This window comes from Sparassis crispa (genome assembly GCF_003851025.1).
Source record: "Sparassis crispa DNA, contig_000009F, whole genome shotgun sequence".
NCBI classification, from domain to species: domain Eukaryota; kingdom Fungi; phylum Basidiomycota; class Agaricomycetes; order Polyporales; family Sparassidaceae; genus Sparassis; species Sparassis crispa.
Window position 1 is genome coordinate 1,693,315 of NW_020939756.1, and position 12,431 is coordinate 1,705,745.

General features: G+C 51.0%; 4 protein-coding genes across 4 annotated transcripts; 3 read left to right on the forward strand and 1 right to left on the reverse strand.

The window, feature by feature from the left end:
- Positions 1–414: 414 nt before the first annotated feature.
- On the reverse strand, positions 415–1,351 carry SCP_1005480 (hypothetical protein; the record flags this gene model as incomplete). Its single annotated transcript, XM_027762412.1, has 4 exons — positions 415–567; positions 632–733; positions 797–1,056; positions 1,138–1,351. The coding sequence occupies 4 exons, from the start codon at positions 1,349–1,351 to the stop codon at positions 415–417; spliced, it is 729 nt and encodes a 242-aa protein (XP_027618213.1).
- Positions 1,352–2,138: 787 nt separating this feature from the next.
- On the forward strand, positions 2,139–9,073 carry SCP_1005490 (ATP-dependent bile acid permease; the record flags this gene model as incomplete). The annotated part of the gene is made up of 41 exons (XM_027762413.1): positions 2,139–2,354; positions 2,404–2,881; positions 2,936–3,352; positions 3,406–3,696; positions 3,754–3,804; positions 3,860–3,993; positions 4,051–4,077; positions 4,134–4,223; positions 4,278–4,297; positions 4,358–4,451; positions 4,513–4,519; positions 4,572–4,633; positions 4,686–4,959; positions 5,014–5,153; positions 5,211–5,297; positions 5,349–5,417; positions 5,472–5,502; positions 5,561–5,626; positions 5,686–6,223; positions 6,284–6,356; positions 6,412–6,424; positions 6,475–6,510; positions 6,564–6,602; positions 6,655–6,747; positions 6,803–6,946; positions 7,003–7,010; positions 7,059–7,095; positions 7,145–7,266; positions 7,318–7,348; positions 7,398–7,540; positions 7,599–7,610; positions 7,660–7,692; positions 7,748–7,879; positions 7,929–8,142; positions 8,199–8,272; positions 8,328–8,461; positions 8,511–8,577; positions 8,640–8,650; positions 8,700–8,744; positions 8,804–8,870; positions 8,927–9,073. The coding sequence occupies 41 exons, from the start codon at positions 2,139–2,141 to the stop codon at positions 9,071–9,073; spliced, it is 4,767 nt and encodes a 1,588-aa protein (XP_027618214.1).
- Positions 9,074–9,578: 505 nt separating this feature from the next.
- Positions 9,579–11,226, forward strand: SCP_1005500 (SWI/SNF and RSC complexes subunit ssr3; the record flags this gene model as incomplete). The annotated part of the gene is made up of 8 exons (XM_027762414.1): positions 9,579–9,604; positions 9,664–9,832; positions 9,905–10,066; positions 10,118–10,237; positions 10,288–10,420; positions 10,478–10,608; positions 10,661–10,903; positions 10,960–11,226. The coding sequence occupies 8 exons, from the start codon at positions 9,579–9,581 to the stop codon at positions 11,224–11,226; spliced, it is 1,251 nt and encodes a 416-aa protein (XP_027618215.1).
- Positions 11,227–11,905: 679 nt separating this feature from the next.
- Positions 11,906–12,253, forward strand: SCP_1005510 (hypothetical protein; the record flags this gene model as incomplete). The annotated part of the gene is made up of 1 exon (XM_027762415.1): positions 11,906–12,253. The coding sequence occupies one exon, from the start codon at positions 11,906–11,908 to the stop codon at positions 12,251–12,253; it is 348 nt and encodes a 115-aa protein (XP_027618216.1).
- Between the last annotated feature and the right edge of the window lie 178 nt (positions 12,254–12,431).

A 12,431-nucleotide genomic window follows, 5' to 3' on the forward strand; every position in this document is an offset into this window, starting at 1 on the left:
ATCCCCGAGTATCACGGAGACCGTCCATTTATGGACTCGCACTTCTTCTTTTGGCAACTGTTGTTGTTGAGCGCTGGGCGACCTGGACACCGACTCACGCCAGTACTGTCGTGAAGACAAAGGAGTAACGCGTACACGGCCCACTGTCCAGCGGAGTTTGCGCTAGAACTTCGTCCAACTTCACATACTTGATCACCGCGCGCAGCGCACTGCGACACGTATAAATAGAAACACGTTCGCACCATCACGGAAATAATACAATCAGTCAGGATATTAATACGGAATAGAGGGCGGTGATAATGATACAGCGTATAGAGGATAGTGATAATGATACAACGTATAGAGGGTGGTGATAATGATACAGCATGTCAGACTAATAAGAAGGGAACGCGACAAACGTTGATACTAAACAGCTTACTGCACCACACCCATTTCCGCACAAAAAATATCAGCATAGACCTGCTTAAGACCCAACAACACGACTTTCGAGATGGGAATTTTGCCATCTCTCTGTGCTCCAACATTCCAGGTGGAAAACGGCCCCGCGAGCTCCTTCTTCGTGATATCCTGGAGACAGGAAATTATGTCACCTTCGATGCAGGCACGACAGAAAGAATAACAAAAAACTGACCTCGAAGAATTGTTTGTAATGATTTGCGATGCATGCTGCAAGCGTCCATCGCGATACGGGGACATTTACCGAAACGAGGCGCTGGCCTTCGTAGGCCGGCCACTACAAACAATCAGCGGATCAGTCATATCACACTGTTACAAAAGGAATTAAAAATAAAAATACCAGCACTATCAGCTGAATTTCAGTCAGCCCAACGTTTGCCAGGACGAGATCGTCCGGTCTCTGGAGGGTGTTGGTCGCCCCCACCCGAAGCCCGAGTGCATCCTTCAGTGAAATGCCTCTGCCCATGGCGGAGATGAAAGGGATAGAGCCGATTCGCTCAGTGATCGGGATCTGTCTCGGCACAATATGGCTGGATGGCGGCCTCCACGGCACCTCTTGTAACGTGACCCTTCCGATGCTCGTGTAGCTGGATATCTGCTCTGGAGTAGGTTGAGCAAGACGATGCATTGCGAAACGGTGTAAAGGAGGGTGTGAGGACGCGCTCTGGAGTAGCGACCGACCTTCTGTAGTTTTATACAGCACATCGCCAACAGGTGCGCCTGGCAGGAGGTGGGCGGCGCGTTTGCGTGGACAACGAGAGGTTGTGGAGGATAGCCGTGCATGAGTATTCTCCTCACAGTACATCCCTGCTGCGGATGGCAAAAACACGCACGAGCGCGCGAGTGGCGGAGTTGTGAAGTGACCATGCGGTGCACAGCAAAAGAGGAAACGCATGGCCATTGCAAATTGCCACAGATGCTGTGCAATGCTCGCTACAGCTCGGTGATACTAGCATGGCATATGGTACCAGTGGAGGGCGCCTCGGTATATGCTCGCAGGAGTTCGTTTTTTATGCGAAAATCTGTGCCGGCAGGTCACAGATTCTTCTAAGTTTCGGTAATACAACACTCAGTCAAAAATACATTGCCGCTCACAAGAACTATTGGCGTTCGTCCGTGAGCAACCTCATGCCAAATTACTGTGTGATGAAGTGAACGTAGGGATGCTGCGCAACGATGTCTGGGCTCGTGGGGCCTCGGTATGCTTGTGGCGTTCGATTTTTGTGCGAACGTCTGTGTCGACAGTTCGAAGATCGCTCTACAATAACACAACACTTGGTTAGAAATACTTTGCCGCTCACAAGAACTGTTGGCGCTCATCCATCATGCCAAATCACTGTGGGATCTTATCGAGTCATCCAAAGCTGCGGCGTCATAGCGAGAATATCAACAACTGACTATAATCACTTGCGCTCTGTGCACCTGCAAGGGTACTTATCGGACATGTGGGAGTCGACCGTTTGTGTGTTACGCGTCGGAAGTGAACGAGGTATGCGGCGAGCTCTCGAGCGGCGTGGCTTCGGCGTGGCTCTTGAGCGCTTATAGAGATCATGTGATCGCGGTGCGGTACCGACCGCTCGGCGCTAACTGGTCTACTGTATCGGAGTCAGCGAGGTTGTCCTTCAACCACAACCGACACGCTCAGAAAATAACGACACGGTGTCGGCTGGATCACAGGTACAATGTGGCAGTACCAACTTGAGGTTGCGATTGTCCTTGCATCAACGGCGGTCTGCAGTCTAGTTGTCTTCCTCCTTTCACGACTGCGCGAGGGCAAAATTCAGCTCCCGGAAAGTATTGGCACGGATGTAGCTCTCAGGAACGACCCCTTTGATGTTACCGAACTCGAGGATCTCATCGACGGCATACCTGTTGATGAGGCTCGCTTCTGGAGCCAGGTACGTTTACTTGCGACTTCTTTCATCACATCTGCTGACCTACGTTAAGATGCTGCTGAGGAAGCTGATCATGACGGTGACCTTGGTCGTTGTCCTTGTCGTGCAAAGTGTCTTCTTGGGCTGGGCTATCGTGGAAAACGATGGGTTAAGTCTCGTTGTGTATTCCCTCCATGTCTGCGTCGCACTATACGCGTTTCTTGTCGCTATTCGCTCAATAAGCCAGCGAGATGACCTTCACGCTCAATCTGTCTTTCATTTGTTCGCGTTGACATTCGTCGCTACTTTGTTGCTCGGCACGACAGCCGTCCTGCCGTCGCGTCCGTCTTTGCATGCGAGCTTCTCTGGCGACCTCGTAGGACCCGTGGCGCTCTGGTATACTGCTTTTTTGCTCTACTCTGTGTGCTTCTTGATAGCTGTTACGACGCCGGTTGGTCCCCCTCTGCACTATCCATCGGAAAAGGTTTACTCGGACAAGACCCTCATGTTGGTCAACACGACGGCCGAGGACAACGTTTGCGGCATCACAGGTAAGTCAATGCGAGCCAAATGTAAGTTCAGCTATCTCATTCTCTCGAGTACAGGTGCCTCCGTCTGGGATACCTTCTTCTTCTCGTACACGACGAAGGTCGTGATGCTCGGCAATACCGCCGAAAGCGTAGAGATCGCGGACCTCCCGATCGTGCCCGCCAACATGAGAGCGACAAACATTTACTCGGACATGCGCGCGGCGATTCGCAGGTGGAAGCTTCGGATCCGGAATTGGCAGCCGAAGCCTGGCTCTGGCTGGGAGCTCGGCTACCGCTTGTTGCGAGTTAACACGTATCTTCTGAGTCTGGTTATCGCGCTTTCTTCGGTCACCGCAGTTTTGTTCTATGTGCCTGCATTTTTCCTGCAACGAGTTGTTTCCTACCTCGAGTCAGATCCGCTCAGGACAGACCGAGGTTGGGGTTGGGTGTATAGTGCAGGTCTCTTCTTCAGTAACGCCTTCGTGCATTTGCGTAAGTCAGTTCAACCATAGTGTATATTCGTTGGTCCCTCATATCCGTAACAGTCACAGGTCAACTATGGTCTCTCTCTACCACTAACCTGCAAGTTCGGCTCAAGATCCAATTGAACTCGACGTTGTTTGCAAAAACCCTTGTGCGTAAGGACGTCGCATCCTCCGCGCCCCCGGCTTCTACAACCGAAAATGGTGCTGCAACGAACGGTTCGGCCGACGGTAAGAGCGAGGCAAAACCCGAGGAAGAGGACAATTTCTCTAGCAAGGCGCAGATTATGACTCTCATGACGACTGACGTGGACCGCGTTAGCGAGTTTGCGTGGCATTTGTTCACACTGATTGGTTCGTACGGGCGCGTTTCGCCCGATTTATTTTGTTCACTGGGTTTGAATTCCGTAGATTCGCCCATTGAGGTCGCGATCGGTACAATCTTCTTGTACAATCTTCTGGGTACGATTTACTTTTGCCGATGTAAGCACGTTTTGAGACAAACCTGCAACCATAGGCGTGTCGTGTTTCTTCGGTCTGGCTGTAACATGCTTGTTCTTGCCTCTTAACCACTTCGCTGGGAAGGTAATTGTGGGCGCGCAAGATAAACTCATGAAAGCTCGCGATGAGCGTGTCGGCTTAATGAATGAAGTTTGTTTCTCTGATTAAGTTTGCATTCCCGCGGCTTGCTGATGTGGATGTACGCAGATCCTCGGTGGGATTCGCATGCTCAAGGTTTGGTGATGATCACTTCCGCTTGATTCCCAATTGAAACACATTGTGTTTTTCAGTTCATGGCTTGGGAGCGCAGCTTCGAAGCGCGAGTGATGAAGATTCGCGCAAGAGAACTCAAGTACCAACAGCTCAACTATCACATAGAGGTTCGCATCTATGTCTCTCATTATACACTGTATTGAACATGAGTTCCGTTGCAGGTGTTGTTCAGCACCATTTGGTTCGTATCATGCTGCAGTAAGACCTGAACGATGGTGCTCAAGTAACTTTGATACAACAGGAGTGCTTCTCCGATTCTTGTGACTCTTGTGTCTTTCTGGCATTTCACCGTTATTCGCGGACAAGTGCTCACACCTTCTATTGCGTTCACTTCTGTGAGTGAAGGAGCTTCTGAGAGTCTGATATAGAGATTTATTTAGGTCATGTCTCTCACAGATCAGTGGTAAGTACCGCGTCAACGTTAGCGAGATTCGTCCGTAATAAGATATTTTTAGTCTTCAACGAGATGAAATTCGCCTTAAATGCCCTCCCGGAGACGTTTATCAACATGCTCCAGGTATGACCGAAAATCAACATTGATTCCAGTCTATTGATTGCGTCATCTTCAGTCGCTTGTCTCTATGCGCCGTATTGAGAAATATCTTTACGGCGCGGAGATAGACTCAGTGCCTCCCCTGGATGGTCTATCTCATCCAATCGCATTCCAGTCTGCAACGATCACTTGGCCCCAGGATCGCACTCGGTCGTCCAGTGCAGCCACCACCGCTGCTTCGACTCCCAAGAACAAGTTCGTCCTGATGGACGTGACGCTGAACTTTCCGCTTGGCGAGCTTTCCCTCATCTGTGGCAAGCTGGGTAGCGGAAAGTCACTCCTGTTGCTAGGTATGTGGACAATATGTCATACGGTACTTTGTCGTAATACTAGGATATTGCTAGCTCTGCTCGGAGAGGCAGACTTGTTGACCGGACAGCTCACTTGTCCCCGTTCTCCTCCCGATATCCTTGCGTCGTTTGCTGACGCAGATGTTCGCGAGGAGGAATGGATCGTGCCCGGTGTCTGTGCTTATGTTCCTCAAGTGAGTTCTTCGCTCTCGGAAACAGCACTTTCCTATAATTATCATATCGTTTGCCAGAGTGCGTGGCTGCGAAACGCATCCATCAGGGACAATATCTTGTTCGAACTTCCTTACGTGGAAGAACGCTACCAGAAGACTCTCGAAGTATGAAATTCTGTCGTTTGGACTTGTCACGTCTTAACGTAATCGAGATAGGTCTGCGCGTTGCTCAGCGATTTGCGGATTCTTGAGGATGGCGACATGTCCGAGATCGGAGAACGAGGAGTACGTTTGTCACGGCAAGTTAAAAGGGCAGGCGACTAAGTATACGTTCTGCAGGTGAATTTGTCGGGCGGTCAGAAGGCGCGAGGCAAGTACTACCGATCCTATGATGTTATTGCCGCTGACATTGCCTCGCGCTCTCTCAGTCTCTTTAGCACGTGCAGTGTATTCGCGTGCCTCGGTGCTTCTCCTAGATGATGTCCTGTCTGCTGGTAAGTCGGTCCTGTCCTTCTATCACTCATCACAACGCAGTGAAACTGATCTGCCGTAGTTGATGCACATACTGCTCATCATCTGTACTACGAATGTCTGAAGGGCGATTTGATGCGCAACCGGACAGTTATCCTGGTCTCGCATCACGTCCAACTGTGTGCACCAGGTGCGAGCTACATCGTCGCTCTCGACAATGGCCGGGTACAGTTCCAAGGTGATCGGGGAAACTTCAAGGCATCCGGCGTCCTGAACACACTTGTCCAATCGGGCGCCGCCGACCCATCTGACGAGAAGGAGGAGACCACAACCGTGAATATAGAAGAAGTGATGGATGCGGAAAGGAAAGATGTGTCCGGGGAGGCTTCGGAAGCCAGCTCAACCACCGCTCTGACTTCCAACGATGTGGAGTCCAAGCCTGAGCAGCGGAAAGCTCCGAGAAAAGTCGTCGAAGAAGAGAAACGTGCCGTCGGTCGCATCAGCAATGACATCTGGATGACCTACTTTGGCGCTGCTGGAGGTCTCGGCTATTGGTCGCTTTTCATCTCGGTCATGCTTCTCGCCACTCTTGGCCCCGTTTTTGAGAATGGTTGGCTGCGGTATGTGTGATCTATATCTTCGCGCTTGACCTACAACTCCTACCTACTTGATCTCTGCAGTATCTGGACCGCCGCTGCTACGGAGACCGAGAATGTCAGAACGCCTCTGTTCTATGTTTGCACTTACGCTGCTGTTAGTATTCCTATTGCCAACCATTAGTTTTTGCTGATGTTTACAAATCTTCCAGATCACTACTACCGGTAACGTTCGCACCTGTCCTTCTAATCGCGACTACTCAACGCTACTTCAGTTCTCATTTTTTGGACTGTACGATGGGTTGTGCTCTGTGTGTCGCTTTTTTCTCTCGTCCAAACGTGCGGAGCAGCTGATCCCGTATAGATCACGGTGGTATTCACGCCTCCACTGAGTTGTACAAAAGTGTGTGCAGATGGTGTATGCTCTGATCGCCGCTCGGCTGAGCTCTTTTCAGGACTTCTCGAGTGCGTTCTTTTCGCGAACATCCGCTTCCACGACACTGTATCCAGAGGCCGCCTGCTCAATCGTTTTGGGAAAGACTTTGAGGGTACGGTCATTATAACTGCTGTCATCACCAACCCTTTCATACGGCGTTACGTCAGGTGTTGACAGCAATCTCCCGGATAACTTCGGTCGCAGTGTCGCTTACGGATTGTCTGCTTTGACCACCTTCGTGACCATCAGTATTGTTGGTGGCTTACCGTTCGTTATCGCTGCCATTGTTCTGGGTATTCTGTACTACAACGGTAAGACCTCGTTTCACGCCATTGATTCGATCCACGCTGATGTTATGGTTCTGTAGTTGGCAAGGTATCGACATATAGTCCGTCATTCTTCCGTCCTGCTAACCGTCTTTAGGTCTACGGTCAAACTTCGCGAGACATGCGTAGATTAGGTATATCTCGAGCACAGGAAACAAACTCCCGTGCTAATTTCCTTGGTAGATTCCGTGACTCGATCTCCGCTTTATTCGATGTACGGAGAAACGATTGCAGGAGTAACTGTATTACGGGCATTCGGTGCTTCGTCCAAATTTTTGCGAGATATGCTCCGCTGCGTTGATACTGTAGGCCCTGGACTGTCTAAGCCGTTACTAATAACTTATGGTCTCTTTCAGAATGCGAACCCTTACTATTGGATGTGGGGAGGTAGGTGATTGTTAACAAGTGGACTGTGCTGTTTATTCATGTCATGCAGTTAATCGGTGGTTGTCTGCTCGCTTCGACCTGCTTTCCAGTGCTGTGGTCGGGATAACTGGATTTGTTGCTATTTTGAACCCGAGCATCAGTGCCTCTCTTGCTGGTTTCACTCTCGCGTTCGCTTTCACAATCACCAGTGACGTATGTTACTCGATGCCTTTTCACTCACAATTTGCTGATGAGTTCCCCCTTTGAGTAGCTGTTGTTCTTGGTATGCACTGTATTTTGTCTCAATTGTGTCCTTGCTTAGTGAGTTGCAGGTTCGGCGATTTGTTGGCCTTGAACAGTCGATGGTATGTGTGACGAAGGTGCACATGTGATCATTTTGACTTACAATCACGATGCTAGGTTGCTATTGAGCGAATCAAGGAGTTCTCCGAACTCAAGCGTGAGCCACCAGAGTTCATTGAGCCACGCCCTCCAGCGACTTGGCCTGCGCATGGTGCCATCAAGTGTGAGAACCTGGTGATTCGATATGCAGTAAGTCTAGCGAGATTCACCGTGATACATGACACTATCTTTGCCGCAGCCTGAACTACCGAATGTTCTACACAACCTCAATTTTGAAATCAAACCTGGCGAGAAGGTCGGCGTGCTCGGAAGAACGGGCTCTGGGAAGAGCACGCTAGCCTTGTCGTTCTTCCGATTTGTGGAGCCAACAGAAGGGCGCATCCTCGTCGACGATGTGGATATTTCGCAGCTTGGCCTCACCGACCTCAGGAGCAAGTTGACTATTATTCCCCGTCAGTGATCCTATTTCGTGTTCTTAAACAAATCAGTCCTCACCAAGCATAACCAGAGGATCCAACTATCTTGAGTGGTACATTACGCTCCATGCTTGATGTTTTCGACGAGTATGACGACGCCGAAATTGTGTGTTCATATATTACTTCAATGAAGAATCGTGCTGATAGAGCTCTTGCAACAGTATGAGGCGCTTCACCGCGTCCATCTCATCCCATCATCCGATACCCCTGCTGAGGACGAAGATGCGGTTAATGCAAATGTCTTCCGTAACCTTGACTCTCCCGTCTCCGAGGGCGGAGAGAACTTTTCCACTGGGTGAGTACGGCACTTATTGCTTCTGTCATCGGTCTGAACGGGCTTGCAGCGAGAAGCAGTTGCTGTGCATGGCCCGGGCTATCCTCAAGCGCTCAAAGGTGCTGTTGATGGACGAGGTGCGTTGTTGTTGATGAGAGATGTAAAGCCATATTCGAGATACTGACGCTTCCGAACTTAGGCTACCGCAAGGTGAGTGCTACGCGGGTGCCGTCGAGCTGGAAGACTGACGGCTTTACAGCGTGGATTATGCAACGGACGAATTAATTGGGAAGACGATCAGACAGTGCGCAACTTTGCCTTCCGCTCTGCTTGTCAATGGCTAATACAATATGCGCTTCACAGGGAGTTCGCAGAGAGCACTATCCTTACCATCGCACACCGGTTGCGCACGGTAATCGACTACGACAGAGTGAGCCTCTACTTCCAATTTCCCCGTAGACGTTTATTCACCAATCGTCTCCGCAGGTCATGCTACTGGAACAGGGAAGAATCGTTGAATTTGACAAACCGCGAACGCTACTTGCAGACCCCCGGTCGAAGTTTCACGCACTGTGCAGGGCGACGGGGAAGAACGAGTTCGCCGTCCTCAAGAAGATGGCGGGCGTGTCTTAGAGATCTCGTTAGACTGGGTTAGACCGGGAAACAGAAGGTCGTATTGGGAGTATTGGAACTTCTATAGCATAGAGAGTAGTGATGGAAGATCTAGATAATGCCTGACGATACACGGCTATGTATACCTCGTTAAATAAATGAGAGAACGTTAGACTATCTATTATCTACGAAGCGTACCCACCGACCTTTGCTCCTCCAAAAAAAAAAAAAAGCGTACCCACCGATGTTCCAGAGGCCTGCTTCACTGAAGAGTTGATCAAGGGTGTTTGCTCAAGAATTACCGTGACTCGTGAGCGTCGACATGGTGGCGCTAAGAAGTAGAGTATTGTGTATTATTTGTCTTCTTTCCAAATCAAGCAAGTACTGAACGCGCCTCTCCATCTCGGCAAAACTGCTTCTCTGCGTTGTATACTGGGGCTAACTTTCACCACTCACGTAATTCAGTCTAGCAGTATCAGGGACAATATAAAAATTTCCGTCATTGCCGCCCCTTACTCACTCTATCATGGAAACCCAAAAGCCCGCTGCAAAGTGCGTCGACATATGATTCGTACATGGCTCACGGTTTATTTAATTGGCTCTCATTGCAGGAAGCGCAAAATCACGGACAAGAGCATTCCCAATGCATTATTCCAGTCTCCAGAGTTCACCGCCGACTCACAGATGTACCGCGACCTGCTGGATATGGAGAGGCGGCTCGACTGGACGATGACGCGCAAACGCGTCGAAGTGCAGGATACGCTGGGGCGCGTTATTGCAGTTCGTGTTCATTTTCATAAGCATGATGCATCATATGATGACCCTTATCTTTGGTGGCTTCTTGCATTGCAGACGCCACGAACACTGCGCATATTCTTGAGCCATACGGTGTCCGGCCAGACGTGGCAGATGGTAGACGGCGCGGGGCTAGGCGGTGCGGAGGTGAAGGTGAATCCAGAGACTGGCGAAGGTATTCCAGCGTGGTCGTTCAGGATAGAGGGCCGGTTGTTAGAGGTGCGTGATATCTCCTCGTGTGTCCGTGAACTACGACGAACCTCTAGATAGATCCCCAACCAGCGTGCAAAGGACAGAGTACCGCCACGCAAATTCTCCACATTCATAAAGCAGATGGTGGTTGAGTTGGACCGTGACATGACGCTATACCCAGAGGGTAACATCGTGGAAGTGCGTATAGCTTATCTTAGGTCGCTCGGTCGGCTCATCTCGTGTATCAGTGGGTGCGCGGGCCAAATCAAGCACATCTAGATGGTTTCACCGTCCGGAGAAAAGGAGATGGCCCGACCAAGATCAGAATCATTTTACACCTGGAACAGCAGCCCGAGCATTACAAAGTCCATCCTGAGCTCGGTCAGTTCCAGTTCAAGTCATCGGCTGCGTGGCGTCTGATTCATGATCCATTCACAGGCAGGATTTTAGGCCTCAGAGAGGAAAGCAGGACGGGCGTCGTTCAGGCGTTGTGGAACTATATCAAATTGCAGGGTCTGCAAGACAAGGTCGATCGTCGCATGGTCCGCCCAGACGCCTATCTGCGACCAGTGAGTGCCTTTTTATGCTGCTGTTCTGTACGCATAGTTGACGCCGTGCTAGCTCTTTGGTGTCGACCAGCTGCCATTCCAAAACCTACCAGAACTGGTGAATCGCTTCCTGCTCCCTCCAGACCCCATCATCCTGCACTATACCCTGAATCCTGCTGTACCACCCCCTGAAAAGCCAGGTGCCTGGGATGTTGAAGTGCGGGTAGACGACTCAACGCTGAAGGGCCGCATGAATCACGTCATCGTCCAAATGGCATCAGAGAGCGCGCGGGACTTGGCGAAATTGGATGACGAGGTATGCTCATTGTTCACATGTCAATGTGGATATTGGATCCTCACTATCTTGCGCAGATCGCGCTGCTTGCTCAGTCGCTGAACAACTCTAACCTGAAGCGTAACTTCCTCCGTGCGTTCGCGGACGACCCGCAGGGGTTCATCCAGACCTGGTTGGCGTCGCAGTCGCGTGATCTCGAGAGTGTGCTGGGTAGCGGACCTAGCGAAGGCGGTACTGTGCGCCAGGAAGACCTGAAGCGCAGCGAGTTTTTCAGGCTGCCTTGGGTAGAGGAGGCAGTTGCTGTTCAAGAGGGGATGCGTCTTGCTGCGAAGGCTGGCATGTAGTTGCAATTGTATCGTAATGTTGACTGTTTTTGTAGCCAGTACTTTGTGCTAGATTGATGTATGATTGGAGACCACAGATCTTTCCTGCAGATCGCCATGATCACCAACAGACTCTCGCGCACTCTTTCTGCCTTCAACCGATCCATCCGACGCTGGGAACCCATACCTTTGCGAAACGCACAGAGCCAAGTGACGCAGACGCTTTCTCTCATATCATGGAACATTGACGCTTTCTCGCGGCCCGTCTCACGCGCCAAACTCATCCTCAGCCATATCCTCAAGGAACCGGAATCTCCTGATATTCTCTTGCTCCAAGAAGTCACGCCTGAGGTCCGGGCCTCTCTCCTAGACGATGCGAGAGTGCGCGCTGCCTTCCTGGCCACTGATTTGAGGACCAAACGTCGTTTGAGGACGTGCCCTTTGCGACCATGACGTTGCTGTCCAGCGCGCGCTTTACCTCCCTCCTGGATTCGCAGAAGGAAGGCGATGGGATCGAGAGAGGGGATAATTTCATGCTCGGGCCCGTCTCCGCGTGATACTCCCGAGCAAGTACAGGAGGGATGCTCTTTGTGTGGACATCATCCACCCAATATCGCCGGGTACAGTCTTCCGTCTCATCAACGTGCACCTCGACTCGCTCGAGGATACGCTACACTACCGCGCACAGCAGATGAAGATAATGGCCAACGTCCTACGCGAGCCCGGATACAGTGGCGGGATCATTGCAGGCGACTTCAACGCCATCACCCCCGGGGATGATGGGCTCGTCGACAAGAACGAACTGGTAGATGCGTGGGTCGCACTGAATGGGAGGGAAGACCTTGATGGAGCTACGTGGGGTGTCGGCTTGGAACGGCGGGACGGACTGGGGCCGGGCAGGTTGGACAAGGTTGCAATGATGGGCTTAAAGGCTCAGGAGATAAAAGTCCTCCGCCCTGGTACTATTGAGGTACCCAGGCCGGGCGAGAAACCTGTCGAGATCCCTTGGAGTGACCATTGCGGGCTGAGATTCACCTTTATCATCTGAATACTGCCAAGCAGGTTTAGGCTAGCACCCTCGCCGTCGCTTCCAGGTCAAATCCTTCTCGCATACCTGCCAACGTCGCGCTTGGAACATATCAAGAATAAGGCAGCACGTCGCCGTAGCTTGGCGAATTTATTTCACTCATGCTTAGCTCGCGTAGTGGAACCTCTCCAAGAAGCTG